Genomic DNA, 15,570 nt, shown 5'->3' with positions numbered 1-15,570 from the left:
GCAATCTAGCGATTTATGACCATAAGGTGCAACCATACTTCTAGATTGAGTTTAAATAAGGGCGCAAGTAACATGACAGAGTTCTCTTCATCGACTTTCTCTTCTTCAAATTAAAGTGACAAGATGCAAGTATTGTTGAACTTTTTGGTCATAAATCGCTAGGTTGCGATGCAATCTAGCGTCTAAGTGTAAAAAAGTTCGATTGTATTTGCATCTTGTCACTTTAATTTGCAGAAGAGAGAGTCGGTGAAGAGAACTCTCTCATGTTACTTTCGCCCTTATTTAAACTCAATCTAGACTTGCATCTTGTCACTTCTAGCGTAACATTTGAAAAGGGCCTATCTGCAAAACGTAAACATTGAGAAAATCGCATGAGAAGATTACCTCCCAGATTAGTTATTCCTATTTAAAAACGAAAGACTTTTTTAGGTGTTTTATTCCATCTATTGACACATATGGGAATCTACTTCATGGTTCTGTGCATTGTTTGCATCATACTATAGCAAAAATTCCATAAATAATGTATTTTTAACATGAACGGCAGATAGGCCCTTTTACAATCTAAAAATCAGTTAGGCCCTTTCAGTTAGGCCCTTTTATCGACGGCAATTTCAGTTAGGCCCTTTTATTTTTTTCTTATTTTTAGCTAATTTTGATTATTCTGGATTATTATTATCGATAATTTAAGGAAAGTTAAAGAGCTACTCAAAATTATTGGAAAACATGAAAAATAACCCAAATTTACAAAAGGGCCTATCTGATTTAAAGGAAAAATTTCAGTTAGGCCCTTTTATTTTTTCTCAATTTTAGCTAATTTGAAATATTTTCGATTTATTTTCATCTATAATTCAAGGAAAGTTAGAACTACTAAAAATTATTGGAAAATATGAAAAATAATCAAAATTTACAAAAGGGCCTATCTGATTTGAAAGGTAATTTTCAGTTAGGCCCTTTTGAATGCAGATAGGCCCTAAAAGATTATTCAATTTCAGATAGGCCCTTTTTAATATTTATTGAAAATACGGGTAAAATAGCTCTTTTCTCATTGATTAAGGTGTTATGGGATAGCTTAGGTAGATATTGATAGGAATAGTGAAAAATCGGGTTTGTTTACATTTTGCAGATAGGCCCTTTTCAAATGTTACGCTAGACTTTAATTTGAGCTCGAATTTGAAGAAGAGAGAGTCGATGAAGAGAACTCTCTCATGTTACTTTCGCCCTTATTTATGTCGTTTTCGTTTTTGCGGTGGTGCTACACCGGTGTAGCACTTTTACACCGAAAGTGTTCGTTTTTGATTTTCGTGCTACACCGGTGCAGCACTTTTTCTGCACCGCTCAAGATAGTGCAGCACTCAAAAATTCGAGAGTGTAGCAGGTACGCACCGTGTCCACCAATCAGCGTTTGCAAAGTTGTCAATATTTTGGTTTTTATTCACGCACACCAACGCAACTGCACCGAAAATGTTCGTTTTTTTAGTGGAAAGTGTAGCACGAAGCGGTGTACCACCGCCGCAAAAACGAAAACGACATTAAACTCAATCTTGATTTTTTTTCTTGGCTGCTTTCCGTTCCAGGTGCGTATCAAACTTTAAGCGTGTGCGGTGTTTTAGCTCTATGCACTTTGGGTATGGTGTTTTGGTTCAGTGTGCTGTTTGGAGTTGGATTCTGCAACTACCCACCATCATCAAAAATAGCAACGCAGTACTAGATTATTGTTTTATGTTTTCTCCGGCGTGCTTCGTGTGATTTCCTCAAACATGTCCAAAAAACAAAAGGTAATTTCGCGGTTTTAAATATCAATTTTTGTGATTCATTGATCCTAAATATCATAATTTGTCGCAGCTATCGAACGTGAACGCCGCGCTCACGGCGGATTCCATCAAGGCGCGTACCGAATCGTTGGAATCGAATTTCCGCTGGTTGGAGTACGATGACAATTCGACACCTAAGCCTCCGATCGATCCGGATACTTGGCTCGAAATCGGTCCGCGGTTGCAGACGATCGAACAGGAAAACAAATTCTGCGACGAAAAGTTGCTGCGGGAGGTGCTGCAGTTGCGTTCATCGCTGGACGATCGGGACCAGGAGCAGGTGCGATGGGCCCGCAACCGATCGAATCCCTTCGAGGTTAAAGCCGGACAGTTCATGACCCGAGCGGCGGTTAAGATTGCGAACGTGGATGCCATGTTCGGGTGGCAGCTGTGCCAGCGCGATGGGAAGGCAGCGGAGGAAGATCTGATGTACTTTGTTGATGTTTTTGGCGGACCGGGCGGATGCAGCGAATATGTGCTGTGGCGGAACGACAGCTGGAACGCCAAAGGGTTCGGATTCAGCACGAAGGGCGATTACGAGTTTCATCCGGAGATGTTTCGAATGGGGGCTCCGGAGAGTTTCGATCCGTTCTACGGGGGAAACGACGATGGAAATATCTTCGATCCGGACAATATTGCGGCATTCGTGGAGTACGTGAAGGCGCAAACGGACCGGCTGGGAGCGCACCTGATCATGTGCGATGGAGGGTTCTTCGTGAAGAACAACTGCCAGGAGATTATTTCGAAGCAGCTGTACTTGTGTTTGGTGCTGCTGGCGGTGGCGGTGATCCGACCGGGTGGAAACGCCATTCTGAAGGTGAGGATTTGACTTCGGAAGAATCGAGTTGGATTGTTACAAATTATTTTCATTTTTAGGTGTTTGATCTGTACACGCCGTTCAGTGTCGGCTTGGTCTACATTCTGACCAAATCGTACGGAAAGGTGTCGATCGTGAAGCCAGCTTCCAGTCGGCCGGCCAACTCGGAGCGGTATCTTGTTTGCCAGAATCGGTTGAACCGGGAGTCGCTGTTCGCAAGGTATCTGATCTCGATCAATCAGGTCCTGTGGGAGAACAAGCACTGCGATCACGACATCATCCACCTGGTGGCCCCGAAGACTATGGAAGAAGACACCGATTTCTTTAACTTTATTCGAAATTCCAACGAGGACTTGGCCCGCCGACAGATCCAGGGCTTGAAGGGCTTGATCGACAACGTTCGAGGAGGCGGTGTTCGTCAATTGGATAACCGGATGGACCGACAGTTGGTTCAGGAAACGCTGTGGCGTCAGTGGAAGTTGGACCACAAAACGCGCCTCTCGCCAACGGATGGATTCGCCAAATGTGCGCCGGATTACGCGTTGGAATGTGTGGGCAAGGCCAGCGTGGAAATGTTCGGAACGGTCGATACGGCGCTGTGTGGCAAGCGATCGTTGAGCAAGTCGTTCGGGAATCCAAACGATTGGTTCTTCATGCCGGTGGATGTAACGGCCGACCAGGGCAAGAGTATCCGGACGGTGTTTCTCAGCAAAGGTAACGGAAATGTCTTCTATTATGATCGAGAAAGATCCGGATGGACGCAAATCAAGGAGTTCCAGATAGTTCTGTCGCCCCGGACGGTTCTGTACGGAGAAATTGTGGAGGAAATTTCCGCCAAGGTAAGACACCGTAGCAGGGCAAGTTACTGTACTCTGATAACCTGTCTAAACGAATTTCTCATTCTTTCCCACCAAATCCAGGATAAAAAGCAGAAAATCGTGCACGCGTTGCACATCATCGACGCCATCCTTCTGGGCGGTCTGGAAGTTCGTGGCCTACCGCTCGACAAACGGAATATCCTCTGTAGCAAGTTCGCCAAAGCCATGAACAGACCATTGGCCCACCAGAATGCTTCCGCTGTTCGGCCGGTCCCGGTTCGGTGTAAAACTTTGCTTCCGATGCTGGAATTGGATAGCTTCTTCAGCAACGTCTCGATCCACGAGCTGATCAACGGTGCCAAAGTGCTCGGGAGCGATTTGGACCGTTTCGACGGGGCGGAAAGTAAGCGGTTTTACATTCCCCGAGGGTTGCTTTTTGTGCGGAGTGTCCAGATCGGTTCGAAGGGGACGGAGAAGCAACTGGATTTTGGTAGGGCTTTCGCCAGCCGGATCCTGTGGGCCTGGAGCAAAACGAGCCAGATCTACTCGTCGGCGCAGCGGTTCGAGGCGCCCAAAGAGCCGAACCTGGTCTACCGGCAGGATTTCGACGAATTTATTGAGAAATGCGCCGATAAGAAGTGAGTGACGGGAAGTGGCGCTAGCTGTAAAGGTAGTTTCGAAGGCAAACTACGTAGTACGTAGTTCTTGAATTTGGATTTCGCGGTATGTATTATGATTTTGTTGTTCAATACATGTTCTCAATGTTAATGTGCTCTACTTGACATGAAATAAATGCTATTGTACCCGATGAGTAAGGGTGAAATACTCGAAGGCCGTCCATATAATGATAACACATGATAAACAATAGCAGGTACGGAATAAAACTCGGATTACGGCTCTCCATCCTCGATTTAGGCCACAATGTTTGCCAGATAACGCTCCACTTGGTTCGCCATTTGTGCTTACCATGCTCCATGCCTTCTTATGCCAACCGGATCAGTAGCGAACATCGATTTTGTAGGGTTGTTTTCCGGCATTCTTGCAACATGACCTGCTCACCTTGTCCTTCTGGCTTCTGGATGCTAGGCTTCCCGTAGAGTCCTCGGTAGAGTCGTTATTCATCATTCGTCGCACACACCATTCTCCTGCACATCGATGTACTTGTACTGGCAATATGATCCTCGAGCTCAAGCGTAACAAAACCTGCAAGGGCGCAGCCTGCAAGTGTCTGGTGGAAGAGGTCCCTGGCGGGGGTGTCGAGGTGGGAACTCACTGCGGAAGCGACTCTCAATCACGGCAACCGCAGGAGGCCACCGTAGCCGTTTGGCTCGGCAGCGCATACATGTTGCCTTGGTTCAGCTACCTCTGTAGCGTACGCCATATTTCGCTAAAATAGATAATGCGAAAGTGGGCTGGTAGGTATGTTCGCTGGGCATACATGAGCCACCGGAGGTTTGCTTTAAGTCTCATGAACCGTGACACAAGTCCTCGAATTGTAAAGGCCCTGACAGGACCATGCTTGACATGCGATGGCCCCAAAGCGCAAGACTGTGCAAACCCTTCAGAGTGCTTGATTTGTTCCGGTATATCCACGAACAGCAAATACCCGACGGAAGGTCCAAATGTGGCCGGTCTTTAAGGGAGCCTCAGCTATTAAAGTCACAGCAACTGCTTCGCCAGCCATTCGGCATTCGCTGAGTAGGGGACGGCTATCGCCGTCCATACAAAGTACCCGCTGGATCGCGAATGGGTCTGAAACGGCGTCGATATAGACAACGGATAAATACCCAGTGATTCCAGGAGATGGTGTCTACATCCCACGAGAGCTTCCTGGATGCCAAAGTCAACGGGGTCTTCTTTTGTAGCTGCTATGCGCCTTAGCGGTGGTCTATCTCAACTGTTCACGCAGATGCTGCACTGTATGACGGCCGTGCTGACAAGGCGAAGGCCGGTGGTAATAGCGGATGTCTTCAATTCCTTTGGGAAGCCGTTTCATCAGTGAGGTCAAATCCTGCTAAAGGCACTGCTCATGCTCGATGTCGATCTTCTAGAAAGATCATCGATGTCACTTTTGAACTGAAGTCTTGGCCAAGCATGAAGTTCGAACTGGAGATGATGCCTACATTCATAGTGATCACCCGCCGGTTCACTACAGTACCACAATAACATCGACGACTAGGCTAAGCCCAGTAAGCCCTCGTAAGTGGAAGACAACAAGGTATTTAGTGAAACTTACTCCATCTATAAGCCAGTTGGTAGCGGGCCTCGCGTGGGCATGCGATGATCAGTGATGGACTTAAGGTATTACGAACCTGCGCCGCACCTATCTACGGGCTAGGTGAGGGATGCAGCGAACATGTACTGATGGGAAGTGTTCAAGAATGGACTCAAGACCGAGATACAAGGTAAGCTATTGCGAGAGTCAAAGAGTCAAAACGAACCCTTGGGGTGATGCCTACAGGTTCATGATGGCCAATACAAGAGGTGTAATGGTTCCTACCGAGCAGTCTCTAGAGATGCTGGAAAGGATCATCGAGGGGTTCTTTCCGCGTTATGACGGGAGTCCTTGGTCTCCTTTGGTGAAACCGCAGGTTCGAGCGGAATTCAGAACATGACCTTAAAATAGCTATTGCAGAGGAATGCTCAGATCTGTTATTCAGAAATGCCTGGACGAGGGAGTTTTCTAGGAGGTTTTGAAGCAACCAGTGCTGAAAAATTCATTTCGTCTTATCTAAATTCAACCACCTACAGCTCATTTTAGAAGCTGAACCTGAGAATATGATATATGAAAAACTTGTGCGGCAAAACCAGTTCTGCAAGAAAGTCACGGAAAAACCGCAATTTTTTGAATATTTAAGGTAAATGTCACGGACTACCTTTGAAAAATGCCAAATGATATTCACCGTGAATATCATTCGCATTTTTTGAAGGTAGTCCGTGACATTTACCTTAAATATTCGAAAAATAGCGGGTTTTCCGTGACTTTCTTGCAGAACTGGTCTAGCCGCACAAGTTTTCCATATACCATATTCTCAGGTTCAGCTTCTGAAATGAACTGTAGGTGATTGAATTGAGATATGACGAAATGAATTTTTCAACACTGGAAGCAACAGAGGTTTATCCTATTCCGGAGATCCGTCGGCATATATACCAATATGCTTGCTCGATACGGCTGAGAAGGTGCTCGAGAGGGTCATCCTCAACAGACTGTTGATTGAGGCACACCGAGAGTGTAGATTGTATTTGGAGTAACCAGTTTGATTTCCGGAAGGGGAGCTCGACCACAGATGTTATCTTGTCGGTCACAAAGATGACCGTAGATGTAAGAAGCTTCGCTGACGATAGTACGTTGTACGTCTACGGTAATTCGATCGAACAAGTGGATTTGACTGCAGCCCACTGTTGTGGTGGTGTAGATAAGCTCAAGAATACTGGAACTGGCTCACCACAACACTGAGGTGGAGATTGTTCACTACCGATATTCGTAGCAGCATGCGGTGAGTCGTTTAAGGCGAAGCGCTCCATCAAACACTTGAGGGTGATGTTTAACGATAAGCTTACCTTTGGTAGCCTATATCCACGTTGATTATGTCTGCAAGAGAGCCTCCACGGCTATAGTGGCACTGTCTCGGATGATGTCCAATATGATGATGCGATGTAGGCCAGCGAGCGCAAGGTCTTGGCTAGTGTCCGGTTTGGGGCACGGCGCTACGTACCGAGAGCTACCGTCGTATGCTGGAAAGTACCGTCTATAGGCCTAAGGTTGGAAAGTGCGTATGACCGGTATGATGCCTATCAGCATCCTTATCAGGGAGGATATAGAGAGAGTGTGGTACAATGGGCATGCTAAGATTGACCTCTATAGTCAAATGGCAGCGTGTGTTGGACAGCTCCACCAAAGGAAGGTGAATCCAAATGTTGATTCTGAGCACGCTTAAACTGCTACACTCATCGCATGAGTAACAGTTACTCATTGTCGAGCATCGCTGCAAATCCGGGAGAATGTGTGAAAATTATGTGTACGTCTTACTCACGCCGTGAGCTGATGACCAGTTACACATTTTTGTGCTCCCTGATCTTCCGGACCGGTGTTGACAAACGCTTCAAAAAGTGAGCGTCTGTCAAATATTTCAACAAAAAGAAAAAGAAAAAGAAAGCTTTTTCCTTGTAATCATTCCAAATTGTAAGTATTCAATTAAAAATCAATTTAATTTTATTGTTAAATTGAATTTTTATTTGTTTCAGGTAAAAGTTGCATCGATGGACGTTTATTGACAATAATAAATTGTCATTGAAACAGGACTCCCGATTCCCAATGCTGAACCTACACGGATTCCAGTGAATGGGCTCAAGCGACGGCCGTAAAAATAGTAATTATAATATATATAATAAATTTTGTAACTACAACTACTGTTTTTTTTTTATTGAAAAACATTTAAAAATAATATTTAAGACAAAATGAGTAACTATCACACATTTTCAGAGCAAGCGAAGCATACGCATTTATGTGTAACGGTTACTCATTCTTCCGGAATGGTGACGAAACGCTTCAATGTGTGAAGCTTACTCATACTGCTTTGGCTCTCAAGCACTTGCTCAAAAATGAGTAAGGCCCCCTTTGCTCACTTTAGGAGTGCCATGGGATGAATATAAATTTGAGTAGATCTTGCTCATTAATGAGTGGACCGACTTCTGCGTGAGGATAGATAGTTGGGTAAAGTGGAAGATTGTGCAGGTTAAAAAGAACATGTTTTGTTTGTGTTTCCGCGTTTCGTATAATGCTTGACCACATACTTGTCACACGGGATAAGGACACGACTCGACTCCGGACAATCACCCAAAACGTCTCGGCGCTACAGAGGAGCTTTTTCATGGACTCGAGGAGTGGCTAGTTCAGACGCAATCAAGACGTGGTAGGTATAAGGCTTCGGAATCGGCTACGCAATCTATACACGCTTAAACTGCTACACTCATCGCATGAGTAACAGTTACTCATTGTCGAGCATCGCTGCAAATCCGGGAGAATGTGTGAAAATTATGTGTACGTCTTACTCACGCCGTGAGCTGATGACCAGTTACACATTTTTGTGCTCCCTGATCTTCCGGACCGGTGTTGACAAACGCTTCAAAAAGTGAGCGTCTGTCAAATATTTCAACAAAAAGAAAAAGAAAAAGAAAGCTTTTTCCTTGTAATCATTCCAAATTGTAAGTATTCAATTAAAAATCAATTTAATTTTATTGTTAAATTGAATTTTTATTTGTTTCAGGTAAAAGTTGCATCGATGGACGTTTATTGACAATAATAAATTGTCATTGAAACAGGACTCCCGATTCCCAATGCTGAACCTACACGGATTCCAGTGAATGGGCTCAAGCGACGGCCGTAAAAATAGTAATTATAATATATATAATAAATTTTGTAACTACAACTACTGTTTTTTTTTTATTGAAAAACATTTAAAAATAATATTTAAGACAAAATGAGTAACTATCACACATTTTCAGAGCAAGCGAAGCATACGCATTTATGTGTAACGGTTACTCATTCTTCCGGAATGGTGACGAAACGCTTCAATGTGTGAAGCTTACTCATACTGCTTTGGCTCTCAAGCACTTGCTCAAAAATGAGTAAGGCCCCCTTTGCTCACTTTAGGAGTGCCATGGGATGAATATAAATTTGAGTAGATCTTGCTCATTAATGAGTGGACCGACTTCTGCGTGTACCGGTCGAACACGAACAAGTGGCCGCGTAAAGATCATCCCTGGCAGCGTCGCTGCCGTGGCGTCGGTTTACTGCACACTTAGAATAAATTACAGTATTCGGTGAAAAAAATCACCGAAACTGATCTGTAAACAAGCAAACTACAGTATTACGGCGAAATCGATGAAATTGCAGGAGAAAATCGGTGAAATCTAAGAAATCACCGAAGAACCGGTGAAATCAGACAAATTTACAGGAGACCTGTGAATATTTTACCGAACAGATCGGTGATGGGACTATTTTACCGGACTACTGTAAAATAGGGTACTGCAAGCTCTTGATCTAACCTCACTTTGTCTGACAGTTCAGCGAGCTTGTTTACAAGGTGTTAGACATTTTAACGAGCGGCAAAAAAATAATTTACGTTTTCCATCCCGAAACCATTATGATACGGCAATATCGATTATATTCAACTCTACTAGTACAAAACCAATCTCTAATTACTGTTTTACTGAAATTGTATCGAAAAATAGTTTTGCTGGATCTCCGCCAGAGACTAAGTCCATGTAAACAAGCTCGCTGAACTGTCAGTGCACGGCTTCGTGACGTCATCTTGCAGTATCCTATGCGTTTGACAGCCACGCCGGCAGCTTTGAGCATCAGTTCTATTAGAATTTGAGTATCATCTCCAAGCAAGACTCTCTTGTACAGTGGCAAAAACCGAGCCCATGAATGGAAAGGGGTCCCAGGCAATAAATCTATCTATATGCTATGCTAATGAGCCATTTTACGAAATGACAACAATGTTGATGATGATACCTATTGATTTTCACGGGTTAGGACGCTACCTCTTGTTAAAATTTCATTCATAAAATCGGTTCGTAAAATGGACTATTGATAGGGTCCTACGAGCGGGAAGGTCAAACCGCGGTGCATGCTGTATCAGTTCTTGATAGCAGCAGAGCAGTTGAAGCAGAGGTGGTGTCGACCCTCAGAAGACAAAGAGAGTGATAACTCCAGGTATCAGCTATCAGTAGGTCGGCTCAAGAGGCACGTTCTCCTCCATATGGGAAATTTGTGCCATTGCCATGAATACGAGCCTATTCATCATTTACCTGAGGGAGAGCGAAGGGAGGAATAAGGGATGGGATAAGGAAAGGGAAGGTAAGGGAATAGGGTCGACATAATCGCATAAGCGTACCACAACGGGTTAAAACAACGCCCTGAAAAGAGCACTGTAAAAAAAAGCATAAAGCGTAAAGTAAGCCTATAGCCACTTGCCACAACGGGTTCAGAACAACAGAACATCCTGAAGATTCAGGCTTCTTTTAGGTCATTTTTACTTAATTAAGTGTTTACCGAGTACTCGGAAACGCAGTTGCGTAAAAACTGGGTAGTTACATATCAAATGATTCATAGTTCCACAGTCGGATTCTCAGCTAAGATTTACAAATGAAGCAGCCTGTTGAGGCTTGTTTGTGATGGACAAAATCATAAGTAGAAAAACTACATTGAGTTATCTCAATTGCGTTTTGTTGAAGTCAATCATAGCAAGCCTTGATATTTATAGATATAGATGACATTTGTTAAATAAATTAGTTCCTTTCTAACCACTACCGAAGACAGACGTCTTAGCTACTCTCTACAGGTTATGGGCCTGTCGCTGAAAAAAGTTTAGTTCTGGAAGATGGAAAATTCTCGAAGTCAATCAAGCTTCGGCGGATCTTCAAGCCTCCCGCCCATCGAACGACTGGCAGGACGCCAAAACTGGTCGTCATGGAAGTTCGCAGCGAAAACTTTTCTTCAGCTGGAAGGACTCTGGGATGCCGTGAAGCCCAAGCAGAACGACGACGGAACATTCGAAGCGGTAGAAGAGCGGAAGGACCTGCAAGCCCGGTTGAAGCTGATCCTGCTTCTGGATCCGTCAATCTACGTCCACATCGAAGACGCGGAATCGGCCCGCGCCGCGTGGGACAAATTGGAAACGGCGTTTGAAGATAAAGGACTGTCCCGGCAAATCGGCTTGCTCCACAAGCTCATCAAGTCGGATCTGGAATCGTGCGGCTCGATGGACGAGTACGTGAACCAGGTAATTTCGACGGCGAATCAACTGAATGGCATCGGATTCAAGCTACCGGATCTGTGGGTCGGAATGATCCTCCTGGCTGGTCTCCCGGACGAATATCGACCCATGATCATGGCGTTGGAAAATTCCGGCGTTGCCATAACAGGAGACTTCGTGAAAACCAAGCTGCTCCAAGAACAACCGTTGCTAAGCAACCGGAAAAACAGCCAAGCCTTCGCTACCAACAAACGGAAAGAAAATTTCAAGCCGAAAAACCAGCCTACTGCATCCAAGGGCCCGAAATGCAGAAAATGTGGTCAGCATGGACACATCGCAAGGGACTGCAAGGATTCCAGGAAAGGTGAGACGTTTTGCACGGTGCTTTCCACGTTTGGCAAGGGGGACACGAACGACTGGATTTTCGACTCGGCGGCGTATGCGCACATGACGAGCAACAAGCAGCTCCTGGAGAACCTCGAAAACGCCAACGGTAAGGTTATTGCAGCGAATGGTGGTACGATGGACATCGTTGCCTGCGGTTCGGCAAATCTCCAGCCGAAATGCAGAGGCGATCTAGACGGCGTTACGGTCAGTGACGTGCAATTGATTCCCGGATTGACGTCAAATCTTCTCTCGGTGAGTAGAATCGTGCAGAAGGGGTACTCGGTCAAGTTTGACAACGACGGCTGCGAAGTGCATAATCCGAACGGCGAGTTGGTGGCAACTGCGAGCCACTCCAACAATCAATTCAAGCTGGACCAGGCGGTGAGTAGCAGACAAAAGGCCTTGTCATGTAATGCTGCCGCTGGAAGTTTCGAGCTCTGGCACAAACGGATGGGGCATCTCGGGGCCGGAAATTTGAAGAAGCTTGCTGGTGGTCTGGCGACCGGCATCACACTCATCAATCAAGCGGGTGCGGATTGCCGAATCTGCCCGATGGGAAAGCAATCGAGATTACCATTTCCGAAGAACGGTTCGCGTGCGGCGGACGTCCTGCAGCTGGTTCATTCCGACATCAGCGGTCCGATGGAGACGAACTCGATTGGGGGCAATCGGTTCTACATCACGTTCATCGACGACAAGACCAGACGCATGTTCGTGTACTTCCTGAAAACGAAATCAGAAGATGAAGTGTTCGCAGTGTTCAAGAGATTCCACGCGATGGCGGAGCGTCAAAGCGGCAAGAAGCTCAAGGCGATCCGGACTGACAACGGTAAGGAATACCTCAACAAAAGTTTTCAAGGTTACTTACAGAAGGAAGGCATCCGACACGAAACGACCAACGAATACACGCCACAGCAAAACGGTCTGGCGGAGCGTGCCAACCGGACCATCGTGGAGATGGCACGATGTTTGTTGTTCGAAGGCAACCTATCGAAAGGCTTCTGGGCGGAGGCCGTATCCACCGCAGTTTACCTCATAAACCGTTCTCCTACTCGTGGGCACAATATGACTCCAGAGGAAGCGTGGAGTGGAAGGAAACCACACCTTTCACATCTGCGCGTGTTTGGAACGAAAGCGATGGTTCAAATTCCAAAACAGAAGCGGCGCAAGTGGGATCCCAAATCCCATGAATGCATATTGACGGGCTTCGATGAAGAAACCAAAGGATATCGGTTATACGATCCGAAGAGGAAGTCAACCATCTTAAGTCGAGAGGTCGTGTTTCTGGATGAAGGCGTTCCATCTGATGCGATGTCTCCGGCGGAACCACGCAGGAGGCCTACGACGTTCGTTCAACTGGATTTCGGTGAACCGTTTGTGACCCCCGTTCCGGAGGAACCCGTGGCGAGACCAGAACATCCAGTAATTGAAGACGAAGCGGAATCAGATGACGACTACGATGAATGCGTTTCAAGCCAAGAATGTGATACAAGCACCTCTACGTTAACTGACCTTGTGCTCCCTTCGCGACAATCTTCAGAACCACCTCGGTCAAAGGTGTTGAGGCGCAGCGAACGGGAGCACGTCCTGCCAGGCAAGTACAAACATTTTCTTGTTGATACCACTGGCCTACCCGGTTTAACACTTCCACAGCCAATCTCCGACGATGATTCGAGCGACTTCCATGGGTTCCCCGATGACGACAGCACCGGCAGACCAAACGATGACGATAGTCTTGTGGCGATGGCATCTGGCATGGATGGCGGATCAGGAGACGACCCCGCTTCGCACCAAGAAGCGCTGGCCCGGGACGATAGCGACGCATGGAAACGTGCCATGCAGGAGGAGTTCGACGCGCTGGTGGACAACAACACCTGGACCCTCACCCCGCTCCCGAAGGGCCGGAAAACGATCAAGTGCAAATGGGTGTACAAGACGAAGTGTGATGCGGCCGGAAACCCTCAACGACACAAGGCACGTTTGGTCATCAAAGGCTATTCCCAGCGAAAGGGGGTAGACTACGATGAAACGTATGCTCCCGTCGTGCGGTACAGTTCGCTGCGATACCTTTTCGCCCTGGCTGTGAAGCATGACCTCGCGATTGACCAGATGGATGCAATAACGGCCTTTCTGCAAGGCGATCTCGACGAAGAGATTTACATGGAGCAACCCCCCTGCTTCGTAGACGGAAAACGGAAGACGATGGTGTGCAAGCTTAACAAGGCATTGTACGGCTTGAAGCAGTCGAGCCGAGTTTGGAACCACAAACTGGATGCGGCTCTGCGACGTTTCGGCCTGGTACCATCACAATTCGACCCGTGCGTGTACGTCGGCATCAGAGGAGGCAAAATGATGTTCGTTGCGATATATGTCGACGACCTGATGATCTTCAGCAACGACGAAGCCTGGAAGAACAAATTGAAGCATCAATTATCTAGTTGCTTTCGGATGAAAGATCTGGGACAAGCGCAACATTGCCTTGGGATCCGGATTGGTCAAAGCAAGGACTCCATCACATTGGATCAGGAGGCCTACGTCGAGTCGATACTGAAGCGGTTCAACATGGATCGGTGCAAACCAGTGAAGGTGCCGATGAACTGCAGCGAGAAACTGACGAGAGATGTGAGCCCGAAGGACGACGATGAATCGGCAGCGATGAGTGGCGTCCCCTATCAAGAAGCTGTTGGGTGTCTCATGTATTTGGCGCAGAGCACTCGGCCGGATATTCTGTTCGCGGTTAACACTCTCAGCCGGTTCAACAACAATCCTGGACTCAAGCACTGGAACGCGGTGAAACACGTTCTGCGTTACCTACGCGGTACTTCCGGTTTCAAACTGGAATATAAGAAGGATGCGGACTCCAGCATTGTCGGCTACTGCGACGCCGATTGGGGATCCGACCCGGATGAGCGGAAGTCAACCAGCGGTAACATCTTTATAGCACAAGGCGGTGCAATTTCGTGGATGTGCAAAAAGCAACCCACGGTGGCACTATCTACGTGTGAGGCGGAGTACATGTCCGTGTCAGCTGCCGTACAAGAGGCATCATGGTGGCGTGGACTATCAGCCCTATTCAACGGTGGTGGCAAAGCGATCGAGATCCGGTGCGACAACCAAAGCTACATTGCAATTGCGAAGAACGGTGGATATAATCCGCGCACCAAGCACATCGACATACGCCATCACTTCATCAAGGACGCTCTCGGCCGTGGCGTTGTGAAACTGACGTACGTTGGAACGGAGGATCAAATCGCCGACGGCCTAACCAAACCACTTCAGCGGACGAAATTCGAGGATAGCCGTAGGATGATGGGAATCTCTGCGGCTTGAGGAGGAGTGTTGAAGTCAATCATAGCAAGCCTTGATATTTATAGATATAGATGACATTTGTTAAATAAATTAGTTCCTTTCTAACCACTACCGAAGACAGACGTCTTAGCTACTCTCTACACGTTTCTGCTACGAGATTCCTCAAAAGTCATGGCAAGGCTCCCGCATGGGGGCATCCACAAACACTCAATTTCCTAATCGCTGCTTGACGTAATGCCGAGAAGAGATGTTGGTTTTTGAGCATTTGGTAAATCCAATTGGAAATCATTGAAAGATAAATAGGACAATCCATGCGGCTTCCAATATGGAATCGAAAGGTACGTGTTCAAAAGTATCCTGGAAATCCGAGAAAACACCCAAACAAAATTGTTTTTGAATGAATGCGTTTCCGATATCAAAACAAATCACAGTGGACTTTCCATTTTGGTAAGTATGATGGAGAGGCATGTTTGCTAGAAAAACATCACGGGTGTGATGCTCGACAAAACGTGCTAATCATTTCAGAAGAAAGAGGTCAAATTGATAGGTTTGATCTTCATACGAAGATATTATCCACTTACGGAATAAACTTGACAGTATAATCCCACCAAGATTTGGGAATGGCAAGGCCGCAAACAAATAGTTTTATCAAAACAGTTTGGGGC

At 46.3% G+C, this 15,570-nt stretch overlaps 1 protein-coding gene and 1 long non-coding RNA gene across 2 annotated transcripts; both read left to right on the top strand.

Annotated features, from left to right (window-relative positions):
* The first annotated feature begins 1,638 nt into the window (after positions 1 to 1,638).
* On the top strand, positions 1,639 to 4,254 carry LOC109430091 (cap-specific mRNA (nucleoside-2'-O-)-methyltransferase 1). The gene is made up of 4 exons (XM_062842965.1): positions 1,639 to 1,775; positions 1,843 to 2,628; positions 2,688 to 3,467; positions 3,549 to 4,254. Exons 1-4 carry the CDS (start codon positions 1,758 to 1,760, stop codon positions 4,086 to 4,088), a joined length of 2,124 nt encoding a protein of 707 aa, XP_062698949.1. The 5' UTR covers positions 1,639 to 1,757; the 3' UTR covers positions 4,089 to 4,254.
* A 3,126-nt stretch (positions 4,255 to 7,380) lies between these two features.
* On the top strand, positions 7,381 to 9,448 carry LOC134284229 (uncharacterized). The gene is made up of 3 exons (XR_009995710.1): positions 7,381 to 7,629; positions 7,692 to 8,651; positions 8,714 to 9,448. It is a non-coding gene; the product is annotated as an uncharacterized LOC134284229 (long non-coding RNA).
* Positions 9,449 to 15,570: the final 6,122 nt, after the last annotated feature.

Source organism: Aedes albopictus, chromosome 1, assembly GCF_035046485.1.
Source record: "Aedes albopictus strain Foshan chromosome 1, AalbF5, whole genome shotgun sequence".
Lineage (NCBI taxonomy): Eukaryota > Metazoa > Arthropoda > Insecta > Diptera > Culicidae > Aedes > Aedes albopictus.
The sequence above is the reverse complement of the archived record's forward strand: the minus strand, read 5'-3'. Positions and strand labels throughout refer to the sequence as shown.